The sequence below is a fragment of the Haliotis rufescens genome, unplaced genomic scaffold (assembly GCF_023055435.1).
Source record: "Haliotis rufescens isolate VD_foot unplaced genomic scaffold, xgHalRufe1.0.p SCAF_4, whole genome shotgun sequence".
Classification (NCBI taxonomy): domain Eukaryota; kingdom Metazoa; phylum Mollusca; class Gastropoda; order Lepetellida; family Haliotidae; genus Haliotis; species Haliotis rufescens.
In genome coordinates, this window is record NW_025964112.1 from 15,335,104 (window position 1) to 15,359,863 (window position 24,760).

General features: G+C 41.9%; 1 protein-coding gene across 1 annotated transcript in view; it reads left to right on the plus strand.

Moving 5' to 3' along the window:
- The window catches only part of LOC125372458 (proline-rich protein 36-like), a 61,578-nt gene that overhangs the window by 9,417 nt on the left and 27,401 nt on the right, over positions 1-24,760 (plus strand). Inside the window, exon 2 of the mRNA XM_048382528.1 lies at positions 8,211-8,335. Coding sequence (XP_048238485.1) covers positions 8,211-8,335 — 125 coding nt within the window. The remainder of the gene's footprint in view (positions 1-8,210; positions 8,336-24,760) is intronic.

Here is a 24,760-nt window from a genome sequence, read left to right on the forward strand (position 1 = left end):
TAATATCCAACTATGGTGACACGCTGTAAGAGAGAAGCTTTGTGCTGTCGAGAACGACTAGATCCACATTAACAATCATTGACGTTAAAACGCTGCAATTAACACTTATTCTATAAGGGGACCGCCTCCGTGGTCTAGTGGTAAAGCCTCTGCCCAGAGACCGAAAGGTCCGGTGTTCGATCCCCGTCCGCGTCATTCCAAAAGACGTTAAAATGTGGTACTTGTTGTTACCCTGCCTGCGTTCGGCATTAAGGGGCTAAAACAAGGTCGGCTCGGAGTCAGTATACTGTGTCTGAGTGGGGCATTCATGTTAAACTGCGGCATGGTATCTCAGTGGGCTAGCACTATAAAATCGGCATTAGTCCGGACTAGTACAAGCAGACACACACAATCACACACACACAATCACACACACACAATCACACACACGTATATAAGTGCAATAACCCCATTTCAAATATGAGAGAGAGAGAGAGAGAGAGAGAGAGAGAGAGAGAGAGAGAGACACACACACACACACACACAGACACACGCGTCGATATTTAAGTGTAATAAGTGTAATATAATTTTGAACGTGACGCTGAAACCCAATTCCCCACTACTACTACTACTACTACTACTACTACTACTACTACTACTACTACTACTACTACTACTATTGATAAGCAAATCCTTGAACAGGTACTGCCAAAAACGCTACATTGAACACGGGTAATGTTTTAATCCAGGGCTCTCCAGTGTGAAGATAAAAACGCCCTAGTTTCATTTCTAAGGTCGTATTTGAGATTGCCTATTTATCGGAAACAAATCAGACGTTGCCATCGTAAACTAACCGTCAGGATCTCGCGATGTGTTAGTATGAATGGATACCCACACGACATTAATTTATCACAAAGTAACACGCTTCGTAAACTATACCTGTTTACCTGTATAGAGCATCAGTCCGCGTGCACCGAAGACATTGGCAGGTGGGGACACCACTATAGGTAATGTAAGCCGCTTGCAATCAGAGGCTGTCTGCCTTCCCCCAACAACAACGCTCGACACCATCCCATAAAAAACGCCTACTCGGGGATTCTAGATTAGAATTGTTCCCCATTAATCTCGGGTTGACAAACGAGGTGACTAAAAAGATCGGGCTCTAAGGCTCTGTGAAGTGGTTGATTTCATGTCATGTTATTTCAATGGTGTTGGACGTAGCCCATGATGTCAATCACTCGATAAGTTACAAGTCGTCGTCATATAGCTGAGTTAGTGCAGCGTTAAGCGAAGAACAATTGAGCAATATTGCAGCAATGGAGACACCAGAAATAGGCTTCACACTTTGCGCCCATTATGGAATCGAACCCGTGTATTCGGCGTGACGAGCGAACGCTTTAACTACTAGGCTACCCTATCTCCCCAGCAACAAACAAACAAATAAATCCCATTAAACCGTCCTTGTTTATTATTATTTCTGGATGGCTTATTTTTTACAGCGATGACAGACATAACAGGCTTAGGTACAATGAATGGGCGTCCGTGCCACTGAATAATAATACATGTAAAAGTTGAAAACCGTTGAAAGAATGCATATGATAGGCGTGTACAAGCAGTGAGTGAGTGAGTATGGTTTTACGCCGCCTTTAGCAATATTCCAGCAATATCACGGCGGGGAACACAAGAAATTGGCTTCACACATTGTACCCATATTGGTAGTCTGTCTTACAGACCCTGATACAAATATATCAACTACAGCCCATGCAAGTCTATACTGTTTGGCAAGTCTAGATTACTGCAGTATCAGGGTCTGAAAATGAAGCGAATCACTGGGCTCCCTTTTTGTTATATTTTTATTAAGATTAAGATATTAACTGAACAACTGTTTTTTTCTGTACGATATGTTCATTTCAGAGACTATATGTTAGTCTACCATATTGGGACTCGAACCCGGGCCTTCAGTGTGACGAGCCAACGCTTTAGCCACTAGGCTAACCCATCGCCCCGTGTACAAGTAGTGATTGGGCGGTGGGGTTTACGATATGTTTAGCAATATTCTAGCAATATCACGACAGGGAACACTAGAAATGGACTTCACAAGTGAATCCGGGTCTATTATTATAGCGGGTGTTTGCTTTCAGCACTAGGATCTCAATTCGCTTCTTATGTTTGATTGAGAACAACAGGTTTATTGTTCCTCTGATATAAACATGCTGTTGTCAGTAATTAACATTCACGTCCTTCTGGTCAGGGGTTCGCTGGTCGAATTAAAGCAACAAAACCATTTCCATAATCATGAGAAATATCTACTAAAAGCAGAGTCCATCGTACGATTCTGACTAAATCATAAGCATGTGTTCATAAATCACTATCAAAAGATCAGCGTATCCTGTCCCATCGCCATAAACACATGCAGCGGCAAGTCAATTCTTCCCTGAAAAAAGACGAGAACACATGGTGCAAGTCAAAATAGGGAAACCCGTCTTCAGTTACATTTTTTTTGGTACCTATGCTTGTCGTAAGAGGCGACTAACGGGATCGGGTGGTCAGGTTCGGCGACTCGTTTGATGCAACCAAATGGGAATTGCACTTGGCATAATTTTTGTCACAGATGTGTCAAATTTGGAAACGTCCTAGCACAAGTCGCTGCGCAGTGTCGCCCCTTATCCGAGCCAGGATCCGCCGATCAAGGTATAAATCTGCTAATGATCCCTGTTTTGTCAGCACCACGCATAAGCTTGTATTTTTTCACAAAAGTTAAATACGCCTGCGACCTGCGTCAACATGGACTTTCCTCCAATCTGTAGCGGGTACGTGAGATAAATATAATAATGTTCAAAATGATGCACAAAGATCACTGACTGCTGTGTTGCAAGTTCTAAGTACCAAAAAATATATTTAACACAGGTATATCACGATCAACACCCCCACCCCCCCAAAAAAAATATCTTAATTGTGCATCTATTTTGTAAAAGTGTACATCGTCTGATGCATTTCCTATGCTTGGTTTCAACAGACGGACGCCATCTCATTCAGTGTCTCACCATGTAGTCATTTCCCGATGAACAGTATTCCGATAAACATACCGCAGATAAAGACCAGCTGCTGTGGTCAATCTTACTGACCATCATCTCAACCAGCTACCCGCAGGACGCTGGTCGCATACCTGTAATCAAATCCGCAGCAATTCACCGGATCACTCCGAAACCTATCCTCCCCGCGACGGGTAATGCCACAGTAAAACACGGGTTAAGAGATTCAGTGAAATTGATCGAAATTACAGTGGGGGGTCTTCAAGCCTTCACTGGGCTAGCATCCTTGACGTACGTCAGGAAATGTACAATTGTCAAAGTATGTTAAGTAGAAAAACAACGTTAATGCACAGTCTGACAAGGACAAGAGCCCCCAGGCAGATTGGATCTTAAAATACGCACTTGATTTTAAACCGTATTTGAACTTAGCTACGCTTGAATGCCACGGTCTAGAATGACTCGAATGTACTATCGTGTGGAATCACTTTAAATCTTTTGGAAATTTATTTTATATATAAATATGCTTCTTTAAAAAAAACCAAACAATATCGTGTCAATTTAAGATAATAACGTCAGTTTTAGCGTCAAGCCTGAGTAACGCGCTTAAATACGACTTAATTACAACAATCTATCCCAACAATGAGCAATTTATGAGGTGACGCTACAGTATCACAAGGTGGGGTTTCTCATACGATACACATATGGATTCGAACAATAGTATACATTAACCAGAGGGCTATCTGTCCACCATCGTCTTTATACAAGTACAGAGCTTCTTGTCTCACGCTGATGGAGGACCAGTACCCCACTGTGACTTGCGTATGAGTTGCTGCAAGTGGAACAAAGCGATTTCCACTCTTACCCGTGACGTAGTCCTACACCATGACCGTGGAATATATTTATTTTATGAAAAAATAATAATCTAGAAATGCATACAAAAGCAAGTCTAGCCAGCTCAAGCTAGCTCTATTCCACAAATCAGCATAGGGAATTTTTTTTAATTTTTAGAGTCAAGAAGGATATTGTGTAATATACGATTTCAGAGACTAAATGTTAGTCTACTCGTGACGGTACTTTGCTTGTTATATAACAGGAATTACGGGTCATTTCAAAGCAAAAGCAAATCTCGTCAGATGCTCCAAACTCACGCGAGAACGGCGACACAACGCAAAACTGGGCTCGTATATTTCCGCGTGTTTTGAAGGTCACTGTTGGAGGTGTTTGGGAGCTGTTGGCCACCCCTAGTGACACGGCGGTTTCATTATCACGTCAAGAGGCCAAAGTGTTAAGTGGTCACGATTCCACTTATATTGGTCAACACACTGGACAACCCTGCTTTAATATTTCCGAGTGATTTAAGACCCCCGCATAGAAAGAATGGTGACCTTTCGAGGAAAACGTGATTGGTACCACGAAACTAACAAAATATTCAAACAGTTTCTATATTATATTACACGCATAAGTGAAGGTCACGACTAGGGTAAATGCTATGTTGATCGGGTCTCCAAGTGTGTAGGCTTGAAGCACCTGGGTTACTTTGGCGACATAGGAAATACATGTTCCTACCCGAGGGATCCGTTTGAAAGAGTTAAAGAGTTTAGTTAAAGCCGATTTGAACAATATTTCAGTTATATCACGGCATGTCAGCTTAATATTGGAGGAAAGCTCGAAGTGATTCAGATCTCAGACGTTTAACACGAGCACGTGTGGGGTGTTGACAAACCTAAAACATAATCGGGGCGAACCGGGATTCGAACCCACGATTCCAGGTGATGCCGTGCCCAAGGGACGCAACTCTACACAGCGAATTGCAGCGCCTTAGACGACTGGGCCACCCGTGCCCCCTTTTTAATGTTGGAGGAGAGCCCAAGGGGGTATACGATGCTAACTACCAAAGGGAAACCAAAACCAAAAGGCCGACTGTTTATTGGGGAAAGTATTTTTTTTTATACAAGGAGGAGCTAAATTATTATTTGTTTTATTACGCAAGACATTTATTTCAAGATTCACAACATAACCATTGTACGAAATTGTATGTTTTGTAAAATTTTCTGGAACAATGATGTTGTTTTAAACATTGTCAAAATGTCGACCCGTAATATAATTGTAGCAACTATGAAACAGATAACTTTTCACTGGTACATATCATTAGGTTTGTCTAAATTGTCGAAAGAGGAATGAACGAGAGGTTTCTAAAAGAATTTTATAGGAATTGAGTATATTAGATAACAAATGACCGTCATAGATTATTTTGACATGAAAACAAAAACATATAAAAGTATACTAGCATTCTCCGAAAGAAGATTTGTTAAATAAAAACAAGAAACAGGGTTTAGTTGACAGTTCAAATTTCCTAAACTGTACCTTGTGTCACGTTGGCGGGTTGCCAAGACGAACTACGTCCACAAGCACTCAACACAGGTGTTCGTAGTGCAACATTTCTAGGTGCCATTGATACAACATGCCCATGGATCATAATACAACATGCCCTGGTATCATTATACAACATGCCCATGGATCATTATACAACAGGCCCATGTATCATTATACAACATGCCCATGTATCATTATACAACATGCCCATGTATCATTATACAACATGCCCATGTATCATTATACAACATGCCCATGTATCATTATACAACATGCCTATGTACCATTATACAACAGGCCCATGTATCATTATACAACATGCCCATGTATCATTATACAACATGCCCATGTATCATTATACAACATGCCTATGTACCATTATACAACAGGCCCATGTATCATTATACAACATGCCCATGTATCATTATACAAAATACACAGGTATCATCATACAACATGCCCACGTATCATTATACAACATGCCCATGTATCCATTATACAACATGCCCAGGTACCCATCATACAACATGCCCATGTATCATCATACAACAGGCCAATGTACCCATAATACAACATGCACAGGTATCATCATACAACATGCCCAGGTCACCATTATACAACATGCCCATGTACCTATTATACAACATGCCCAGGTACCCATTATACAACATGCCCATGTATTATTATACAACATGCCCAGGTCACCATTATACAACATGCCCATGTATCATTATACAACATGCCCATGTATCATTATACAACAGGCCCATGTATTATTATACAACATGCCCAGGTACCCATTATACAACATGCCCATGTATTATTATACAACATGCCCAGGTCACCATTATACAACATGCCCATGTATCATTATACAACAGGCCCATGTATTATTATACAACATGCCCAGGTACCCATTATACAGCATGCCTATGTATCATTATATAACATGCCCATGTATCATTATACAACATGCCCATGTATCATTATACAACATGCCCATGTATCATTATACAACATGCCCATGTATCATTATACAACATGTCCATGTATCATTATACAACATGCCCATGTATCATTATACAACATGCCCAGGTACCCATTATACAACATGCCCAGGTACCCATTATACAACATGCCCAGGTACCCACTATACAACATGCCCAGGTACCCATTATACAACATGCCCATGTATCATTATACAACATGCCCATGTATCATTGTACACCATGCCCATGTATCATTATACAACATGCCCAGGTACCCATTATACAACATGCCCATGTATCATTATACAACATGCCCAGGTACCCATTATACAGCATGCCTATGTATCATTATACAACATGCCCATGTATCATTATACAACATGCCCATGTATCATTATACAACATGCCCATGTATCATTATACAACATGCCCAGGTACCCATTATACAACATGCCCAGGTACCCATTATACAGCATGCCCATGTATCATTATACAACATGCCCATGTATCATTATACAACATGCCCATGTATCATTACACAACATGCCCAGGTACCCATTATACAACATGCCCATGTATCATTATACAACATGCCCATGTATCATTACACAACATGCCCAGGTACCCATTATACAACATGTCCATGTACTCACAATACAACATGTCCATGTATCATTCTACAACATGTCCATGTATCATTATACAACATGCCCATGTATCATTATACAACATGCCCAGGTACCCATTATACAACATGCCCATGTATCATTATACAACATGCCCATGTATCATTATACAACATGCCCATGTACCCATTATACAACATGCCCATGTATCATTATACAACATGCCCATGTACTCACAATACAACATGTCCATGTATCATTATACAACATGTCCGCGTTAACCTTGAACGACGCCGATCTAGGATTGTGTCAAAGAAAGATATAATATTCATGTCAACATTTTCAGTTCTCGGCCCAATTATACCTAATTATGTGCCCGGGTTCATTGTTTGTTTGTTTGTTTGTTGTTTAACGCCACACTCAGCAATATTCCAGCGATATGACGGCGATCTGTAAAGAATCGAGTCATGAGTATCGATCCACGCAATTGGGATTCAATGACATGCACCAACCAAGTCAGCGAGCCTGACCGCCCGATCCCGTTAGTCGCCTTTACCGGCAAGCATGGGTTGCTGAAGACCTATTCTAACCCAGATGTAGGTCATCGTATCCCAATTGCGTAGATCGATGCTAATGATGCCAATCACTGGATTGTCAGATCCATACTCGATTATTTACAGACCGCCGTCATATAGCTGGAGTGTGGAGTTAAACAATAAAAAAAAAAAACAGTAATGATGTATAAATCCTTTGGTTTAGATAACATGTATTAATGTATGATAAAACAAAAAGGGCTGATTGTCACAATTAAACAGCTGACAATGACGTCTTCCTGCGCTAACATGATAGGAACAACCTTAGCGCTACGACTGTCATAAGTCTGTGTTAAGGAATGTTACGATCACCTTAGCACTAAGATCGTTTTGTACAACGGATCCCTGGTGGAGGGCTTGGAATCTCGTGGTTCATGCAGGCGCCCTCTGGCGGCGCGTTGGCCTCGGGGCTTGCCAAGAAAGTATAAAAGATTTGTTACGGAATACTCAGGTGTGGCTTGGCGTTCCCGTCATCAAATTTCCGGCAGGTGTGCTCAGGCTATTTTGTGCCATCTCGATTAGAAGGTTTCGGTTTCAGGTTGAGAATTTGTTTGGTGAGGAAATGAACAAAATACTTTATCCAGGATATATTTCTCTTGTTTCTTTTCTCTTGTTTAGTCAATACCTCGTTCAGGTGAAAGAAATCGATGAAGAGGATCTAACTTCGTCGCTCGGCTGGAGTGGGTGTAAAAAGAAACCAACTGAAGCCAAGCCTCAATGGCTGGCGGGGGTACGTGTAGAAGGTAAACACTTGGGACCAAGCCTCAATGGCTGTCTGGTGTACGTGTAGAAAGTTTACACTTGGGACAAAGCCTCAATGGCTGTCTGGTGTGCGTGTAGAAAGTTTACACTTGGGACAAAACCTCAATGGCTGTCGGGTGTACGTGTAGAAAGTTTACACTTGGGACAAAGCCTCAATGGCTGCCTGGTGTACGTGTAGAAAGTTTACACTTTGGACCAAGCCTCAATGGCTGTCTGGTGTACGTGTAGAAAGTAACCACTTGGGACCAAGCCTCAGTGGCTGTCTGATGTACGTTTAGAAAGTAACCACTTGTGACCAAGCCTCAGTGGCTGTCTGGTGTACGTGTAGAAAGTTTACACTTGGGACAAAGCCTCAATGGCTGTCTGGTGTGCGTGTAGAAAGTTTACACTTGGGACAAAACCTCAATGGCTGTCGGGTGTACGTGTAGAAAGTTTACACTTGGGACAAAGCCTCAATGGCTGCCTGGTGTACGTGTAGAAAGTTTACACTTTGGACCAAGCCTCAGTGGCTGTCTGGTGTACGTGTAGAAAGTAACCATTTGGGACCAAGCCTCAATGGCTGTCTGGTGTACGTGTAGAAAGTAACCACTTGGGACCAAGCCTCAGTGGCTGTCTGGTGTACGTGTAGAAAGTAACCACTTGTGACCAAGCCTCAGTGGCTGTCTGGTGTACGTGTAGAAAGTAACCATTTGGGACCAAGCCTCAATGGCTGTCTGGTGTACGTGTAGAAAGTAACCACTTGGGAACAAGCCTCAGTGGCTGTCTGGTGTGCGTGTAGAAAGTAACCACTTGGGACCAAGCCTCAATGGCTGTCTGGTGTACGTGTAGAAAGTAACCACTTGTAACCAAGCCTCAGTGGCTGTCTGGTGTATGTGTAGAAAGTAACCACTTGGGACCAAGCCTCAGTGGCTGTCTGGTGTACGTGTAGAAAGTAACCACTTGGGACCAAGCCTCAATGGCTGTCTGGTGTAGGTGTAGAAAGTAACCACTTGGGACCAAGCCTCAATGGCTGTCTGGTGTACGTGTAGAAGGTTTACACTTGGGACCAAGCCTCAATGGCTGGCTGGTGTACGTGTAGAAAGTTTACACTTGGGACAAAACCTCAATGGCTGTCGGGTGTACGTGTAGAAAGTAACCACTTGGGACCAAGACTCAATGGCTTTCTGGTGTACGCGTAGAAAGTAACCACTTAGGACCAAACCTCAATGGTTAGCTGGGGTACGTTTAGTAACTAACAAATTGGGACCAATGGGCGTAGATACGTGTTGAAAGAAACAATTGGGACAAAACCTCAATGGCTTGGTGCGGTGCGTGCAACTAACTTAAATCGATTAAAAAGGAATCGGGTAAACAATTGATAAAAAACAAAACTTTATCCATGTACAGTTTGGCCTTGCAAACTAACTTACATCCTGGGCCGAGGTTCGTAAATATAATCTATCTGGGTGAACCCAACAATATAAGAAGGATATAGGCCGACATGAACGTCTACCTGCATGGACACCAGTCACACCCAGTGTTGTATGTAACACGACATTCCTACAGCTCCACACAAAGCAATTATTTCTTCTGGACCTCCGTTTAAGTACGTTTACCTATGTGGGCTTGTCATGAGAGGTAAACCTTTTGACTGCTGTGGGCGACGTGCGTTGTTACGTTTGCTTTTGAACAAAAGGTAAAACGCTTCACGCCCTTGGAGGTACAGGCTATTTATGTTACTAAATGCATTTTATTGTATCCATCTGCAAAGAAAGGATAAGAGAAAAATTAACTGTTTACATCACAACTGTAGGTGAGGTGAGGTGAAATAGGGTTTAACGTCGCGTTCAAGATTATTGCACTTATATAGCGTCGTGCATGTACGTGTGTGTGTTTATGTGGCTGCTTGTACTAGTCCGGACTGATGCCGATTTATAGTGCTAGCTCACTGAGATACCATGCCGCAGTTTAACATGAATACCCCACTCAGACACAGTATACTGACTCCGAGCCGACAAGTCCTCGTTTTAGCCCCTTAATGCCGAGCGCCAGACAGGGTAACAACAAGTACCATCTTTTAACGTCTTTTGGTATGACGCGGCCGGGGATCGAACCCCGGACCTTCCGCTCCCGGGGCGGACGTTCTACCACTAGACCACGGAGGCGGACTCACAACTGTATATTTAGTGGGAGGAAGTGACGTCATCTACTGTATATTTGGTGGAAGGAAGTGACGTCATCTTGTTTGGTCTCCATTTTTTTCGGATATATATTCCAGGTAGGAGTCAGGTGGACATTTGACGTAAGTGGGCAACTTTCTTGGGTGGGGGGGGGGGGGGGGAAGGAGGAAGATCTGCATCTGTGTTTGTGTAGCGTCCCAGAGGGCCGTGAAATTCTGCGACATGGCCAATGCGGCATAAAACACCACCGTTTACTTGCCACCAAGCTCGCTTGATCGGCAACTGTTCATCAAGTTGATTTTTCATGACTTTCTTATTGAAATAAGTGATCCTGTAATAGTATATATATATATATATATATATTATATCTCGTAAGACTTAATATAAATGGGATATATAGTTTAGTAAATGATTGAAATTTAAACAGTCAATAATCACAAACAGCCATGCATTGTTTGTTACCTATTAACTAAATCCCCATTTACTATTCTCACGCTTACCCCTTGGTATTATCCTCAGGGTCAGGCCACCCGGTAGACGGTAGACGACAACTCACAGTGATGGTTACGACAACCGTAAACTGAATCTATATCCGAAAATGTCAAGGTCGTATATTGTCGCAAGGACATGGAAAACAAGTTTTTTAAACTTCAAACATTCCTCTGTGTTCTCGCGGCTATTAAATCAGTGAAGTAGAAGACTCTCACCATGGACATGAGCTGGCGTTCTCTATGACCATAAATTATGCATAAAAAATAACCATTTTAGCATGCATGTTGTTTAGCATTACCGCCATTAATCAAACCTGTCAGAGTATCATGACATTGTCTACAAGGCATGCACGTTGAAACTGGTGATTAAAGTTACCCTTTTACACAATGCAGAATCTACGCACGTGAAACTGTAGGTGCCCCCTGGCTTATATTTTTTTGTGAAAGACGAGACATGATATTTTGTCTTTCATTGCTTCAAAACACATTTGTTTTTTTGTGAACGGAAAAACAGATGGTTGGCCCCCGGAATCGTTGACCGTACGTTCGGCACCCAGCTTTGCTCTGATTGAAACCGACCATATGAAAAGACATCTTCCCGAGGCAAGTGAGTTAACTGACTTTGAAGGTCCAGTTTCAACCCTTGCTGAAATAGGCTCGAATAATGGAGTTATATTATGGCTGGACTAGTGAGTCTATGCACAGTCCAATCAAAATCGCGTAACGAAATCGAAATCCGGTTGGTAAACTGCCGTGCAGATTTCGGTCATTTGCAAGATTTGCAAAGCATGTGCACTGCCAACTAGGCGTCAACAGATATTTTCCAAATCTTTTCATGTTTTTAATCAAGGTGCTCACGTGATTTGATGCACTCTGCGATGTACGACCCATTTTATCACAATATAGATATTGTTTATTGATCAGGTCGTCCTGACTGGGCGCCACCATTTTGTTTGAAGCAAATGTAAGCGAAACAAGAGGCTGAATCTGATTGGTCAAAAGTAGAGGCATAGAAGGGACACAACTCGTAATAACCACTGGTGGCGCTACGATCGAGCCAAGAAATAAGTCCAGCCTTGTTCGGCAAGGGTACAAACTGGACTTGCCTCGGGAAGATGATGTAAAGATATCTAATATCCATACAAAATCGTATGATCCTTTGTGTGTTAGCACCATACATACCCGTGCTCGTGGGTTTCACCAAAATTGTTCATTGACGAACTACGTCACTTGGGCTCTCCCGATCCATTAAGCTGACACGCCGTGATGCAGCTGCAAACGTGTTCAATGCGGCGTTAACACCAACTCACTCAGTCACTATGGACGAAGTGAGGTGAGGTGAAATTGGGTTTAACGTCGCGTCCAAGATTATTGCACTTATATAGCGACGTGCATGCACGTGCGTGTGTGTGGCTGCTTGTACTAGTCCGGACTGATGCCGATTTATAGTGCTAGCTCACTGAGATACCATGCCGCAGTTTAACATGAATACCCCACTCAGACACAGTATACTGATTCCGAGCCGACCAGTCCTTGTTTTAGCCCCTTAATGTCGAGCGCCAGACAGGGTAACAACAAGTATCATCTTTTAACGTCTTTTGGTATGACGCGGCCGGGGATCGAACCCCGGACATTCCGCTCTCCGGGCGGACGCTCTACCACTAGACCACGGAGGCGGCACCATTATGGATGAATACATATTACAAGACAAATATAGATCCTGTAACTAGTTTGGCAAAACATAATATAATATCCTAATAATCATCCTATATTTGTCGAATTTCATCGCATTCATTCATCATATCGCCATGGAAATTTCAATTCAAAATCAAAGGGACATATTGAATGCCATCTACACGCCAAGGGACTAAATCATTTTCGCTATTGAAGCCGCTGAAACGTCGTCAACACCTACCTGAGATTGAAACAGCATTATTGTTAATATATTCTCCAACAATAGAAGCTAGAATCGTTGATTAGAGAGGAAGTGGGTGTAAACCATGCTCTTTGTAAAATATCATTTCGCCTATTGATATTTTGGTTCCGCATCCTTGACCTTCACGCGCAGCCTCGTTTTCGTTCAATATATAAGCCACGGACTAAGCGGAATTAGATTCATCAGCGAGGCAAATAACGAGGTATCACATCACACAATAGGTAACTCTCGCCTCTCTCCTCGTGTTTTCTCGCTGCTACCGAGAGTGATAATGAAAGCAAGGGAATGATATAATAGACCCACTGTGTGTTCGCGAGCTGATAAATAGGGATATACCGCCCGGTACTTCATTAACGGGTTGCCTTGATAATCCGATATATAATTACCCTGGGTCGTTGGTAGCACAGATAGTATGACACTGACTATTTTCGAGTTCAGTCTTTTAACCGGCCATGCTCAATGCGCTGTCACGTACAAATAATTATAATAATAAAAATATTTATCAATCATTATGGGACGTGGTTTGATTAACGTTGGGGTTCTTCATGATAGAATTGTTTTGTGCACTTTTGCACACATTTATTTTGTCTGATGATCCTCTTGTGAAGTGTGTCAAGACTCATGATGAAAACAAGGCATTCCACAGTTTTCTAAAACGAGCCAAGGATGTGGGACATAATCTCAATGTCGGTGTTGATTTTGTTGATGGTTCTGTACTGCTGGGCGGTACAAAAATGTGTCAACCAAGGAAGTACCATGTCAAGTCGGCCCAGACCCAGACAGTTTTTAAAGGAGAGGCTATCTGAACGACCACTGCATCGAGTATATGTGCAGTGTGCTGAGAAGATCAGCAATCCTGCAGAGTCCTTTGCTTGGATGAAGTCGTCTGGTCTGAAAAGTGAAACAAGAAGGCTTTCTGTTTGCTGCTCGGGACCAGTCACTTCCCATTCGAAAACGTCAATGTGTGATTTTGCATCAAAATGTAAATATGAAATATAGATTATGTAATGAATTAAATGAGACTGTCCAACACATTGTCAGTGGATGCCCAGCTTTGGCACAAACACAGTATCTTAAACGACATGATGGTGTAGCTCGATCAGTTTATAACCGTCTTCGCCATGCCTGTGGTTTTGACACAGAGTCCTACCCATGGTACGACCCGGAATATGTAGAGGGCGTCATGGAAAATGATAAATACACAATTCTTTGGAATAGACCCATTTACGGCCTCAGACGTATCCAGGCCAACAGACCTGACCTTGTCATTTTTGATAAATCCAATGAAATCATTTATATCATTGAATTTTCTGTCCCCTTTGACGCTAATGTGATCGACAAGATTGAGGCAAAAGATGGCAAATATGCGGAGCTTGCTTTCGAAATGTCACGCTTGCATCCCAAGTACCAAGTTGTCTGACTCCCAATTGTTCTCAGTGCCTTAGGTTTGGTACCTCTAGATCTGTTTTCTGACATTGGGAGAACCCGGGTTCGCATCCAGGAATACAGCTCTTCTGACAATCTGGCTAATGCAGAAGGCTGCAGTGTTAGGGAGTCTTCACATTCTCCGAAAAGTTCTGGGTGGGTTTGACTAGGCAGCGCTTCCTGGGAGAAGTCCCGTTCGTTGTCTGGACTGCGGGTAGAGGGGGCAAGAGCCCTGAGCTGATGACGAGCCTAACCAGGCTCACTGTGCCAGGATCACCCAAACCCTCTTTACTGCATTTTTTATTCTTATTCAGTTAAAAATAAAAATAATATATATAACCATATAATAATAATATTAATTGTTGTTGTTGTTATAATTATAATTATCATCATGGAAGTTAATATGAGTGGTCCTTTTTTAAAAATATATATTTCTGCCATAAACAGTGGGAATAAATATTAAAGAGAGTCACCCTCAGAAGCAGGTATTTGCAATAACACCAGTATTTCACTCCTGGTTTCATACAGAAAGACCCCGTGGGGATTCCGGGCTAGAACTGGGTCTCCAGCAAGCGGAGCTCATCTTCCCGAGGCAAGAGAGTTAACTGACTTAAAAAAAGTCCAGTTTCCACCCTTGCGGAACTAGGCTGGAATTCCTGGGTTCGATCGTAGCGCCACCATTGCCTTTTACGAGTTAGGTCCTTTCCATGCCTCTCCTATTGATCAATCAGATTCAACCTCTCGTATCACTTGCATTTGCTTCAAACAAAACGGTGGCGCCCAGTCAAGACGTTCTGATCGATAATGAAGATCTATATTGTGATAAAACGTATCTTACATCGCGAAATGCATCAAATCACGTGAGCACCTTGATTAAAAACATGAAAAGATTTAGAAAATATCTCTTGACAACGAGTTAGCGGTACACATGCTTTGCAAATCCTGCAGTCGACCGACATCTGCATGACACTTTACGAACCGGATTTCGATTTCGGTGCGCGATTTTGATTGGACTATGCATAGACTCGTTAGTCCAGCCAAAATGTAACTCCATAATACCAGCCTAGTTCGGCAAGGGTGGAACCTGGACATGAAGTCTACATGCCTGAATCAATGATTAATAGGAACGTTACGTCGACGTGTCCACTGAACACCGTGTTTACCTATTGACAGGTAACGTAGATAATATGTTATAAGGCAAGCCATACACAGATAATTGGATGGTTACGTGCCGTCTCAGTTACCGTGTTCGACGTAATAAGCACCCTGCTCTAATAAGCGCCCACGGCCATATTTGCTAATAATTGACTAGGTAACAATTCCAATTAGCACCCCTTCGGATTGATCAATGTACACAGGACTTATTTATTCGCGTATAATACGCACTCGTGTGTTATATGCACCCTTAATTATAGGCAATTAAATTCTGGAAAAATATATATGTCATATATATACATTTCAGGCTGTCAGCATAAACCACGCAATTTATCTTTATCTGTTGTTTTTTCACCAAAATAATATTCTAATAAGAGCCCCCTATTTCTAATCTTGATAGCGCCCTGGGCGCTTATTACGTCGAATACGGTATCTTCAGTTCTTATCAAAGTATTGAGTGAACTTATGGATAATCAAAAGCTGGTTTTACGTAATTTTCGTGAAAATAGATTTACATTGCCAGCTGTGTAATTGATTACGCGGTTAGTGGTTAAAGTGTCTCTTGTACTCCAGCAAAATCCGGGTTCGAATCCAAACATGGATACAATATATGGTATGATGGTATGCTGCCTCAGTTTTGCTTACATTAAAGCGTCAAGGAATTGGGTGGTTTCTTTCTCAGACCTTCATTTGGACCGGGATCCGGTTCATCAGATGTGGTCATTTATATGAAGGGGTTTTCAGATCTTGACTAAGAAAGGTATCGAGTTGGATCCCAGTCATCTTCCCGAGGCAAGAGAGTTAACTGACTTTAAAAGTCCAGTTTCCACCCTTGCGGAACTAGGCTGGAATTCTTGGGCTCGATCGTAGCGCCACCAGCGGCTATTACCAGTTAGGTCCTTTCCATGCCTCTCCTATTGATCAATCAGATTCAACCTCTCGTATCACTTGCATTTGCTTCAAACAAAACGGTGGCGCCCAGTCAAGACGATCTGATCGATAATGAAGATATATATTGTGGTAAAACGTGTCTTACATCGCGAAATGCATCAAATCACGTGAGCATCTTGATTAAAAACATGAAAAGATTTAGAAAATATCTCTTGACAACGAGTTAGCGGTACACATGCTTTGCAAATCCTGCAGTCGACCGACATCTGCATGACACTTTACGAACCGGATTTCGATTTCGGTGCGCGATTTTGATTGGACTATGCATAGACTCGTTAGTCCAGCCAAAATGTAACTCCATAATACCAGCCTAGTTCGGCAAGGGTGGAACCTGGACATTTATAGTCAGTTAACTCACTTGCCTCGGGAAGATGGATCCCAGTTTAACAAGAACTCACATCACCCTTTCAGAGAAAAAGAATATAAACACAATATTGACCCCTGTCGTCACGATCTATAGATGAATAAGTAAATTGCAAGTGACTCCGTGGCATTTGATTGGTCAACCAGGCCCACGGACTACTGTTTCCTGATAGGCTGATAATAGAATGGGAGGGGCCTGTGTCGTATTAATGTGCTGAACGATGTCGCTGATTTCTTTTACTGTCTACAGTTTTTTTGTGAGTAAATAAATAGATAAATAAATAAATAAGCAGTCTGTGAAGTTATTATTGTTGTTGGCGCATGTATTTATAAAAATTGATCACAATTTGTTTTTTGCGTTTATTGGGTACAAAACGTAAAAAAAACGGTGTGCACGCTCAGCATAAATTCGCAATCCGCAATGCGAATTTTTGACACACAAAAAACCCACATTCGTCACCACTCTTCCCGAATGAAAACAAAGCTGCAGGAAAGGCATTCGTCACCACACGCCCCTTTCTGTAACCTGTAAGAAGACTCGCCCCCCTATCGATGAATGTTATGTGCGAAAATACGACAAACCAATCAGAATGCGAGTATGACTTTATATTCTTCTGTCATAGAATCCCTCAGGAATAATTTTTGATTTTACACATTTCTCCCATCTAAAATAAACCAAAGACACAGTTAAATGTGTTCAATCATACTGTGTAATACCACATGTCCCGATATGCTTTAAAATTCATCTGAAATACATATAATATATGCGGAAATATACGGGAATCATTACGCAACGAGCTGACAATTCTTTTAGCTATGGAACCAGGGCGCAAATATGGCCACTCCAGGGGCACAAGTCGCTATTCGGCTTGTTCCGGAATAACACGAGTTGGTCACGAATGTTGGAAGGGGTTTTATTGCGGCGATCGACCCCTGGGCAGTTGGAATGTTATACACAACATAGCAGTTGGTACGTATAGCATATTTAAAACCTAGGCGTCAACGTCGAGAATAATGAGACATTGTTATTTATTACCGCGGACGTCCAGGTTTGTGTTGATGAGAATGTTATGATGCTGAGCGACATAAACACGTGTACAACAAGCCAGCAACAACGAGTCCTTGTCGTAAACACTGGTCAGCGGAAGGAAACTGTCCTGTAGCTGGTCATCTAGTCCTGCTGACCCCGCATGGTCGAACAATGTCGTGTATGAACATCATCGGTCACTGTGTGTCATGACGCTGTTGGCGCTTTGAATTCTCAGCCAACTGTCTCCACTCAACTGCATCACAATTCGCGGTGCAGAGTTGCGTCCCTTAGGCGTGTCAGAAATTGTGATCATGAGTTTGAATCCAGTTGTTTCTTGGTTTGCAAGCAACATATCCATGCTCGTGGGTAAACGTCTAGGACCTGCATCACTTCGGGACTTCCCCCTTCATCACGATGATACACTACGATATACTGAAACATCAAACCCACTCAAACCCACTCAGTCACGGTGTGGTCAAAAGTATTGTATGTGTGACGGGACCCGTGAAGATTCGGGGTAGAATAGATCTTCAGCAACCCATGCTTGCCGTAAGGGGCGACTATGCTTGTCGTAAGAGGCGACTAACGGGATCGGGTGGTCAGGCTCGCTGTCTTGGGTTGAAGCATGGCATCGTATCCCAATTGCGTGGATCGATGTTCATGATGTCAATCATTGGATTGTCTGGTCCAGACTCGATTATTTACAGACCTACGTCATAAAGCTGGAATATTGCTGAGTGCGGCGTTAAACAACAAACAAACAAACAAACAAACTATATGTGACGGAAGAGGTGACTAACATGGATCAGACGGTCGGACACGGTGACTTTAGTGAGTGTGCGTCATCGTACCCAATTGGTGTCGAACGTTGCTCATGATTTCAGTCACTAGTTTGTCTGGTCCAGACTTGAACATGGTACAGGCTGCCATGATATAACGCATATATTACTGTGTGTGACCTGTAACAGAATTCACGAGCTCACTCACCACGTTCAGACATATTGTCTGAACAAGAATGTCCAGAACACGTAATCCATATGTCTGAACGAGACCACACAGAACACACAGACATTGCACGGGTCTTCAATGTCAAACTCACGAGAACAACTGGAATATATTTCTATACAAGAGACGTTTATCAAATGCACCAAACCACAAACACAATATGGTCTCTGCATAAGGTTTGTAATAGTAAATTGTCTAGATCGCCTAGGACATATAGACAATACGACATGTCTGTGGTAGTACATCTACTGGGACATATATGACATAGGTTATATTTGGGTCTACACTTTCTTTGTTAAGTACAAATTAGAGCGCTTTTTTGGTGGATTCCCATTCGGGATTCGAACCCAGACTCTCAGAGTGAAGCACCTTATCACCAGCACTAGTTACCACCAATCAGCCACAGAGACTTTCACAAACCGGAAGTCCAACAACTCAACAGTGAGTGAGTGAGTATGGTTTTACGCCGCTTTTAGCAATATTCCAGCAATATCATGGCGGGGGACACCAGAAAAGGGCTTCACACATTGTACCCATGTCGGGAATCGAACCCGGGTCTTCGGCGTGACAAGCGAACGTTTTAACCACTAGGCTACCCGACCGCCCCAACAACTCAACAATGAGTCTACGTCCGCACGGCTCCAATGGCCGAAGCTACGGACAGACAATGCCATGTAGAAAGTTGTCAAATGTCACATTTGTTATAGCTGGGATAACACTTTCTAAGTAAAATATAAATTCTTGTACTGTAAACTACGTTTATAACGAACACGCTTATAACGAACTGACCGATATGACGAACTTATTTTTCAGTCGGGGGCATTTGTTGCATATTTGCTGTATATATGCTTGTAACGAACTACGGTTATTACGAACTAAAATTAGTGGTCCCTTTGAGTTCGTTATAACCGTAGTTAACTGTACTTTCCATTCTTTAGAACATACAGCGTTTATATTAGCTCGGTTATTCACAAAAGATCGGGGTTTTAGATACGCCGTCTGATCCATAATAAAATCTTGATATAATCCATCATATTCATTCAGTAGAGTCAATATCTGCTCAGTTACTAAATATCGTATGGCGATAAATGGCATCTCAATATAGTTTCCAGTGAGGGAGTATGTTTATATTCAACCCAATAAGGCTAATAAAGCATATGAAATATGTATTGAAATAAGCCTCCAAGCCACATGTGTTAAGTATAGAGTTGTGTCTGCATTGGGTCTTCATTTTGGATATCGACCTGATGCTATAGACATTTACGTCTTTAAAACTACAGCCATATTTCTCCAGACAGCCTTTGTGTTGACAATACCGATTTTTATACAAAAAGAAATGCAAATTCTGACTGACACCTCCTCTAGACATAATATCAGTTTAATCGATACATCAATTTTGATGTCAGTGCCGTCGCACACCTCTTGTGTCAACATGGGTAAGGCTAGACTACGACAATATCACCCGCAGCGATTCCTCTCATCGGTGTCAGGAGTCTGTTAGATCGATCTACTTGGACGCAAAACCTGATCAGTCGTGATTTGATTTGTGGTTATTTTCACGAAATCGATGTCCCATGTGTCATATTGGCACATTGGTCTCAAATAACTAACTTTAATTAGCCAGCTAAAAGCATGAATGGTCTAATACACATCCTCGTGGTTACCTCCCCCTTGTTAGATCGTAAACATAGAGTTGATGGATTACATGTACTCATAATACCATCATCACCAGTAGCAGCAGCCGCAGATAACGACACCGAGATGAAGAAGAAGACTTAATTTCCAGAACCACAAACCTTTACTTTTTTTCATTTCATCTTTGGTCAGAACTATAACTGAAATCTACCATTAATATTTGAATAATGTATAAGTGGGTTCTTTTTCAAATGGAAAAAAAATCTAGTCAGTTTAATTTGGAAATATAATATTAGTGAGTGAGTGAGTGAGGGAATGAGGGAGTGGTTATGCACCTTTTCAGCAGTGACGGAGGCATTCGTCACCACTCGCCCCTTTCCGTAACCTGCAAGAAGAGGCTATTCGGCTTGTCCCGGAATAACACGAGTTGGTCACGAATGTGACGGAGGGGGAGCACCAACAATGTACCAGATACTCTGCCAACAGTAGAATCCACAGCTGAGACCTGGCTGACCCTGTGGTCACGTAATCTGGCATCTGTGTCATCAGTTTCATCTTCGCTTGGCTGTACATGTAAGTAGTCAATAGGCTTAGACGGGATCTACAAAACCTTCAAGGACATACGATCTTCAGTCCTGAGCCAAAAGTTTGTCACCCTTTGCCGCTCACCTGTGGCCAGCGGTGTCATGTCATTGAGTGAGTGAGTGAGTGAGTATAGTTTTACGCCGCTTTTAGCAATATTCCAGCAATATCACGGCGGGGGACACTAGAAATGGGCTTCACACATGTACCCATGTCTGGAATCGAACCCGGGTCTACGGCGTGACGAGCGAACGCTTTAACCACTAGGCTACCCGACCGCCCCTCATGTCAGTGTCGCTGGTGACAAGTGCTAACAGGTGTGAATTATTTTATAGTGTTGCATTCAAGAAGGGCCACAGTTACGGCCTTAGGAAGCTGTAACTGGTGATGCAGATGTCAAGGCAAGACTGCCAGTCAGTCTCATTTACAAATAAACTTATCTTATTAAATTTTTAATCAATTGATTTATTTAGTATATATATATATTAAAATATTGATTAAAAAAATTGAGACCAGAACAATACTTAATTTCAGAGCTGTGGCAATGTAGGCTTGCCAAATCATTCTAGACTTGAGTTGGGCTCCTTTCTCTCGGGTCATGGAGACAGACTAATGCCAAGGCCAGACAGGCCCCCGCAACTATGTAACATACTGTTGGCAGAGGCCATAATTGACCTAGTAGTGGGTGAAGAATTGGCCTCACGAAAAAAACATACTATGAAATTAAGCCTAGGTATTCGGAATGACAAACGAAGTAACACCTTTACCACTTGGCTAGACCACCGCTCATGAAAATCAGTAGTTGACGAAGAAATCTGTCTGTGCAGTTATGTGCATCAGAGTGAAATATGTACAACAGGCTTTATCATTTCTTATGACATCGGGCAACAGGTTGCCCTATCGTCTAAGGCGCCACAGTTCGCTGTGCAGGGTTGCGTCCCTTGGGCACGCCAGAATCCAATGATCGTGGGTTCGAATCGCCCAGATTGTGTTTCTAGGTTTGTCAGCACCATACCCTGCTCCTGGGTTCCCCCAAAGTGGTAAACGTCTAAGACCTGCATCACTTCGGGCTTTCCTCCCACACCAAGCCGACAAGCTGTGGTATAACTAGACTAAAATCTAGTCTCTGAAATGAACATATCGTACATAAAAAAAACAGTTGTTCAGTTATCTTAATAAAAATATAATAAAAAGGAGCCCAGTGACTCTCTTCATTTTCAGAATACTGATACTGCAGTGATCTAGACTTGCCAAACATTATAGACTTGCATGGGCTGTATTTGATATATATTTGTATCAGGGTCTGTAAGACAGACTATGGTATAACTGGAATACTGTTAAACGGTTTAGTTTTTTGGCAATATGAGAGTTATTATTATTTCTTTTATTTTCGTAAAACTTCCTTTGTTCCCAAGGCCCCTGAATGAGCCGAAGATATTAACATGGATTAATCACTGATAATTGTTGTGAGGTAATTATTGAGGACACACACCGCAAATGTCACATGGATACAAATTGGCCTATTATAGCCAAAAATATATTTCTTGACGATGGAGGTAATTACCATTTTCTTTGCCGGTGCGTTGCCCTTTTCAAAATCATTTCACATTCGCATAATGGCAGATTGTACAAACAGTGCATTACCAAATTGACGAGTATTAACACACAGGCATATCGATGATATATTGTAGAACATCAACCATTGCAAACGAAGTTCATAAACAGAGGTCCCATCTGGGAAAATAATGAGGAGAGAATTTAAAGTTACCAAAGTACAATTTAGATTTTATAAAGCTTTTATGTACATAGAGGTCGATATCCTTAAGATATTGTGATTTTAGTTTGATTAGGTCTAAAATCAATTAATAAAAGGACACCAGGTATTGCCATATATTACCAGCTCGGTGAACGGTTTGGGAAAGAAATATTCAACACACGATTTTGAAATAAGTTCCGGCAACTTGCACAGCCTTGAATTCAAGATCCCACTTGGGTGCCTATGTGACGCCCATTTTCTGGTGTCCCCTGCTGGAATATTGCTAAAAGCGGCGAAAATCCATACTCACTCACTCATTCACTCACAAATCTACGCCGTATCACCCACAACTTGAGGACTATTGCACACTTATACAGCGACGAACATGCACGTGTGTGTGTGCGTGTATGTGTGGCTGCTTGCACTAGTCCGGACTGTTGCCGATTTTATAGTTCTGGCCCACTGAGATACCATGCCGAAATATAACATGAATACCCCACTCCAACACAGTAAACTGACCCCGAGCCGACCAGTCCTTGTTTAAGCCCCTTAATGCCGAGCGCCAGGCAGGGTAACAACAAGTTCCATATTTTAACGTGTTTTGGTATGACGCGGTCGGGGATCGAACCCCGGACCTTCCGCTCACCGGGCGGACGCTCTACCACTAGACCACGGAGGCGGTCCCCACAACTGGAGGCACAAGATAAATACAAAGAGACAGAGCTTCGTTTGTCCTCTGACCATAAACATTCTGTCAGTAACCCCTCCCATACCCATAAGACACACACACTCTAAGATTGTTTTCAAACTACTTTATTTAATGGACAAGATAAAGCAGGGATATCAGTAGGTGTACGAGCGTGCACATACGTATGTTAGCTATGTGTTATAAATACATCCTACAAGTTGTAGAACAAGATTTCAATACCCCCCACCCTGATTATAAATACCCCAACAAAGCTCAGACTTCTGTACACATTATCGTTGTGACAACGCACTTTCATTTGAAACTTACGTCATTTCATTTTGTGTATGTCAGAGGCTCGCGTAATACAATTTTTATTCTTGAAATTATATATTTACGATACGAAAAACAATCGGGTAATTATCACTAGTTCATTCTTGGGAGATATTTAGGAAACTGGCCATGGCGTAATGTATCAAATCACTCAATAGCGAAAGGCGTGGGTCAAAGGGGGACGTTTCCTCTTTTTGATTCCAATTTGAGCTCAAAGAGGGACATTTTGCCGTTGATTCCAAAATGAAACCACCAATCCGCCATTGTTTGTTTGTTTGTTTTTTAACGCCGCATTTAGCAATATTCCAACTATATCAAGGTGGCTTGTAAATAATCGAGTCCGGGCCTTACAAGCCAGGGATTAATACTGTGAACGATCCACGGGTACCATCTACCAAGTCACGGAAAGAGCTTTCTCTGGATTGATTTAGAAAACTTGATATTAAATGATTACAGGTCTCAATTAAAATGACTAAACATGTTGTCTTCATAGGTTTTTCAGCACAGAACTAAAACCCAAATAAAAGCATTAATCTTTGTATCAAAGTACATGGTGTATTGCTACACACCTTTTAACAAACCTTCTATATTTAAAAAAGTTAAAGAGGAACTCACACAGCATAACTACACGACCAAATACACTGCATCAATATATGTTAACAAGAACTTCAAACAAATTTTGGTCAAATTGTCATAAAATGATAAGTTGATAGAATGTCCATGTTAATAGTTACAGAATCGTGACATATTGATAAAGCAACGTGTAACAAAAAATTAAAAGAAATAAAGAGATAAAACATATCAAAAACAATATTTTTAAAAAGTCCCCGAGTAAGGGAAGAAATATGACAGACACCCGCAGTCACCATGAAACATATACTATATCCCTTATATGTAACC